Raw genomic sequence first — 6,000 nt, forward strand, 5'->3', positions numbered from 1 at the left:
CGGAAACATTGAGTTTTCAGGACAATAAAAAGGATGCTTGCTTCCACACAGAACTACAAGCGTCCCGTGGACGGCGGCTACGGCCCCCCCGCCAAGCGACACGAGGGGGAAATGTACAACGTCCCTTACAGCGCTCAGCAGCCCCCAGGACCTCAATCTTCCGGGCCTCAGGGCCAGCAGGACATGTATAATCAGTACAACGCCTACCCCGGAGGGGAGCGGAGGCCCCCGGGTCCGCAGAACCAGTTCCCCTTTCCCTTCGGCCGGGACCGCGGACCTTCGTCCGGCGGGCCCAATTCCCAGTCGCCGATGCCCCCGCAGATGATGGCGAGCCCCATGCCCTCGGGTCCCGACGGCCCCCAGGGCCCCATGTGGCAAGGCCGCAACGAAATGGGCTACCCCAACTATCACAACCGCCAGGGGGCCCCCGTGCCCGGCCAGGCCCCCGGCTACCACGGCATGAACCGCTCCGAGGAGATGATGCCTTCGGATCAGCGCATGAACCACGACGGGCCCTGGACCGGCCACGTCAACCAGAGGCAACCGCCCTTCGGCCCCGGCGGTTCCGGCCCCCCCATGACGAGACCCCTGCCGTCGACTTATCAGACGTCGCAGAACCATATTGCTCAGGTGTCCAGTCCGGCGCCCGTGCCCCGGCCCATGGAGAGCAGGACGTCGCCCAGCAAGTCCCCCTACATGCATCCGGGCATCAAAGTGCAGAAAGCCGGACCTCCGGTGCCCGCCTCCCACATTGGACAGGCGCCCGTGCAGCAGCCAATGATGCGGCGAGACGCGGGCTTTCCTCCCGGCTCCGTGGAATGCTCACAACCGCACCTCAAGCCCCGAAGACGGCTAACCATGAAGGACATCGGTATGCAACTGCCATTCTTTTCAATACGTCACCACGCGCCTTTGTTTCTGGAGCTAATTGGCTTATTCTGTCAATGCCAAATGCACTAACACTATAGGTAATTGCTCATTAAGTCCTTTCAGCTTTAACTGTAGTGGAAGAGGGAAATAATGATATCAAAAATGTTACTAGAAATGAAATCATCAAACAAATACTAGGTAAAGTCCTGAGTGTAGTTTGAGGTGGGGAAGCCCATTTTCAAATGGGGGGGGGGGGGGTGCTAAATGTTCTTTTTCAGAGGTATTAAAAATAAGTTTTCAAAAAGGTAACAAAAATAGTTTTAGTTCTAGTTTTGAAAAAATTTATTAGAAGTTGAGAACGGATCTAAAAATGATGAAAAAGTGTGGAAATGGTACGGAAAATAAATGATTACTCAAGAAATATTACATCAAATGGCGATTTCTTGATGAAGTGCTTTAGTTTTTAAAGTTTAGGATAAAAGCCTGGACCAAAAATAGGATTTAAAAAAAAGCTATTAAAATAACATTTTTAAAAAAAGTATAATTTATACTTAAACATAAATGTAAGCAATTTTTTTTTCATAAAAAAATATTTGTATTTTGGGAAAATCCATCACAAAGAATAAATGAAAGAAAAGTTAAAATTTTAAGTTAAGTTATTCTAAATGAAAGAATGAAATATCAGGGAAAAAATGTATTGTTTGGGGGGGAAAAAGGTTACTGACAAAAAAACCAATTTGAACACTTAATTCGAAGTGCAGTTTGGGATGAGGGGAAAAAGGACAGACAAGTATCGTAATAAATGTTTGGCATGTTAAGATCTACAGTGCGCAACCATTTGTTCAGTTGTTTTGTTTGTGGCTTTTTTTTGACTCTGTTGTGTGTTGACAGGCACGCCTGAAGCGTGGCGCGTGATGATGTCACTTAAGTCAGGGTTGCTAGCGGAGAGCACCTGGGCCTTGGACACCATCAACATCTTACTCTATGACGACAATAGCATCACCACTTTTAATTTATGCCAGGTAGCTTCTAAAAACCCAAGATTCCAAACCGCTGCGCCGGGGCCATTGTCTTTTGTCTTTTGCTGACTGGACTTCTATTTCGCAGCTCCCTGGTTTCCTGGAGCTGGTGGTGGAGTACTTCAGACGGTGCCTGATCGAGATCTTCGGCATCCTGAAGGAGTACGAAGTGGGCGATCCCGGCCAGCGCACCCTCCTCGACCCCGACGCCGCCGAAGACTCTGACGAAGACGTGCCGATGCCCGAGGGAGAGGTCGTCGACACGGACGAAGAGGACGACGACGAAGACGAAGAGGCGGCCGACACCGGGGTGCGGGTGAAGGAAGAGGAGGAGGAGGAGAGGTCCCAGAAAGACGAGGGCGAGGAAAAGCTGCGGGTCAAGGAACCTGCTACCTCAGGGTCTTCCCACGACTCCATCGCGGAGAAGCCCAAACAGGCGAGCAAGTTCGACAAACTCCCCATCAAGGTGGTGCGCAAAAAGAACCCCTTCCAGGGCAGCCACGCGTCCAAGCTGGGCCAGCGGCAGAGCTTCAACAGCGGCCTGGTCCACTGGAGCGTGGGCGGCGGCGACATCACCGAGCACATCCAGACCCACTTCGAGAGCCGCGTCAGCCGCCTTAAGGCCCGCAAGCGCTCGCCCAAGGAGACCAGACCGGGGACGGACATCCCGCGGTCCGCGGTCCCGCAGCTCCCGACGGCCGCGGGCGCGGGCGCGCCGGTGACCGCCACCATCGACGACGTCCTGTCGGCGCGGCCCGGTTCGGTCACGGAGGAGGCGGTGCGAGGCGGCGCCGAGGAGCAGAAGGAGAACGGCAAGTACCTTTTCAGCATCAACCCCGAACTGCAGAGCCGGCGCAACGTGAAGATCCTGGAGGACGAGCCGCACAGCAAGGACGAGACGCCGCTCAGCACGCTGGCCGACTGGCAGGACTCGCTGGCGCGGCGCTGCGTCTGCGTGTCCAACATCGTGCGCAGCCTCTCCTTCGTGCCCGGCAACGACCAGGAGATGTCCAAGCACCCGGGTCTGCTTCTGCTTTTGGGCCGCCTGGTTCTGCTGCACCACCGGCACCCCGAGCGCAAGCAGGCGCCCGTCACCTACGAGAAGGAGGACGAGGAGGACGAGGGCGTGAGCTGCGAGCGCGACGAGTGGTGGTGGGACTGCCTGGAGGTTCTGCGGGAGAACTGCCTGGTGACTTTGGCCAACATCTCGGGCCAGCTGGACCTGTCGGTGTACTCGGAGAGCATTTGCCTGCCGCTTCTGGACGGGCTGCTCCACTGGGCCGTGTGCCCCTCGGCCGAGGCCCTGGACCCCTTCCCCACGCTGGGCCCGCACGGCTCGCTGTCGCCGCAGAGACTGGTCCTGGAGACCCTGAGCAAGCTGAGCATCCAGGACAACAACGTGGACCTGATCCTGGCCACGCCGCCCTTCAGCCGCCTGGAGAAGCTGTACGGCGCCCTGGTGCGGCTGGTGGGCGAGCGCAAGGCGGCCGTTTGCCGCGAGATGGCCGTGGTGCTGCTGGCCAACTTGGCGCACGGCGACAGCCTGGCGGCGCGCGCCATCGCCGTGCAGAAGGGCAGCGTGGGCAACCTGCTGGGCTTCCTGGAGGACAGCCTGGCCGCCACGCAGTACCAGCAGAGCCAGAGCACGCTGCTCCAGATGCAGGCGCACTTTGAGCCCACCAGCGTGGACATGATGCGCAGGGCGGCGCGGGCCCTCCACGCCCTGGCCCGGCTGGAGGAGAACCACTCTGAGTTCACGCTGTACGAGTCGCGGCTGCTGGACGTGTCCGTGTCGCCGCTCATGAACTCGACCGTGTCGCAGGTCATCTGCGACGTACTCTTCCTCGTCGGCCAGTCATGACAGCCGTGGAGGCCCTCCTTCCGTTCCCCTTGCGCCCTGACTTTTTTGTGAGCGAAACTTTTGACTGTCCTACTTTTTTTTTTTTTATTATTATTTATGCAAAATCACCTCGGATTCCACTGTCTTTCTCCCTCTACTGCGAAAAGGAAGGAATACCATGAAGTAGAAAGATAACCGCAGGAGAAGAATGGATGGGGAACCCCCCCCCCTTCCCTCGCACCCCCCCACGCTTAGCCCTGAAACGACTTGTTTTTTAATGAAAATAGAAAAATATCCAGAAAAAAAATAACTGTAACCAAAGTTGCTGTCTCGTTTACAGTCAGTTTTGGGGAAGCTTGCTTTCTCCCCCCGAGGCGAGGTCTCGGGATTGCTGTAATGCCCCCCCCCCCCCCCCCCCCCCCAACACCCCCACACACACACACACACACGAACCACATTCGGGGGGCTGACGTGTGCTCTCCTGTGCAGTAGATTGTAGGACTTTTTTTTTTTTCTTCCCTGTACTGTACACCTTCAAAGAAAGTGTCGACATACTGTAATAATACTGTTTCACACTGAGATACGCCGGCTTGGCAGCAAACTGTAGTTTTTGTCGAAAGCGACGGCCCCCCCACCCCCCAAAGTACGGTGAACCTACAACACCCCGACCTCTTCTTCTTCTCTTTTGTCCCTTGATTGTATGACTTCTTCTGAGGACTGCTCCTCGGCGCTAGATCCAAGCAGACCCACCCGGCTGCGCTGTATATATACCATGTTGTACATGAATTACACACCCCTCTATCTCTCGCGCGTGCGCTCCCTTTCTTTTCGTTCTCAATTCTGTCGCTTCACCGTTTTTAAAAAATTACCACTTAACACACACAAGACACACGAGACTGTCTGGTGCGGCTGTAGAGAATATAACAAAAAAAAAAAAAATCATGTCTGAGTAACAGCTAGACCTTGAAGAAAAAGTTTTTTTGTTTTGTTTTTGTTTTTTTTCCAGTGATGCGGATTCTGCATATTTGTATTTCAGATGTAGCTAAAAACTTGATGTAAAGTTCCTACCCCTGCCCCCTTCCCTTTTTTTTCTCCCCGCCCCCCCCTCCCCCAAGACCCACCTGCCCTTTTTTTGGCTCAATGAATATCATTTATTCAGTATCAAATCTTTATACTATATGTTCCACGTGTTAAGAATAAATGTACATTAAATCTTGCTAAGAGCTTTGCTGTGGATTTATTCAGTACCTGTGTTGAAAGTATTTTATATTCCTCAACTAAAAGGGCCACTATTTGTGGAAATGTGATATTGTTCGCCCGCTTTTGAGATCAAGCCTTTTTTCCTTTAATGGCAATAACCGGAGTAGTATTTAATAGCCTATAGATGCCACATGATGGCAGCAAAGCACCGCTTTTGGGGGAAATAACAGGCTAGTGAATATGCAGTGTAACATTTTTGTTTGTTTGTCCAGTTTCAATTTATGTACATGCACTACCATTCAAAGGTCACTTAGTAGTCTTTTCAATTAATGTATCTTTTCTTTCAAAAAGACACCAAACAAATATTTGAATTGTAGTGTATATAAATATATAGTGCAGAAAAATCTGTAATAGATCCATGATAAAGAACAAACACTAACATACAATGTGAAATTCCATAGATATGCTAGTGATGGTTAGCAGACATAATTGACTTAAACTGCATCCAGAAACATGCACAGCTTGTCTGCTTTGTAGGACTAAAATTTTTTTAATTGGTTAACTTTTATCAAACAAATTTTTTTTGTGCTGCAACTATCCCACACTGAAACAGAACATTTAAAATGTGCCACTGTCAGCTTTGAAAATCAAATGTTTGCGCGCCAACATTTCCCCACCCTTGTACTAGAACTTCAAAATCAAAATGTGTATGATTGTCACAAAGTATAAAAGCCAAGTCCTTTTTCAAGTATAGTTTTGGGGGTGGGAATGATGCCAGCCATAGTTTAAATTTTATTCCAAAATGTGTCATCCCAGTATGCCATACAACAGTGACCCACTAGATGGCAGCAGCGCTACAAGTGTTGGGAGTGAAAAAAAAAAAAGGACCAACAGAAAAGAACCTTTAATGAAATAATCACTTATACCAACATGTTGATACGCTGCCATCCAAGGTACAGAATTACTTTGAGTCTTCCAATCTCTGAACCTCACTGATGGGATGTTTTTGCAGTGGGCGAAGCCATCTTGGAACTAGAGTTGGCTCTTTATTGCGCTGAACTCAGGAAACGT

The 6,000-nt window shown here is 51.2% G+C and overlaps 1 protein-coding gene across 1 annotated transcript in view; it reads left to right on the forward strand.

The window, feature by feature from the left end:
* Window positions 1–4,936, forward strand: part of LOC133396072 (AT-rich interactive domain-containing protein 1A-like) — a 45,354-nt gene extending 40,418 nt beyond the window's left edge. The window contains 3 exon segments of the mRNA XM_061665515.1: window positions 52–871; window positions 1,762–1,892; window positions 1,978–4,936. Of these exon segments, the coding sequence (XP_061521499.1) occupies window positions 52–871; window positions 1,762–1,892; window positions 1,978–3,750 (2,724 nt within the window). The 3' untranslated portion in view covers window positions 3,751–4,936.
* Window positions 4,937–6,000: the final 1,064 nt, after the last annotated feature.

The sequence above is a fragment of the Phycodurus eques genome, chromosome 20, assembly GCF_024500275.1.
Source record: "Phycodurus eques isolate BA_2022a chromosome 20, UOR_Pequ_1.1, whole genome shotgun sequence".
Taxonomy (NCBI): domain Eukaryota; kingdom Metazoa; phylum Chordata; class Actinopteri; order Syngnathiformes; family Syngnathidae; genus Phycodurus; species Phycodurus eques.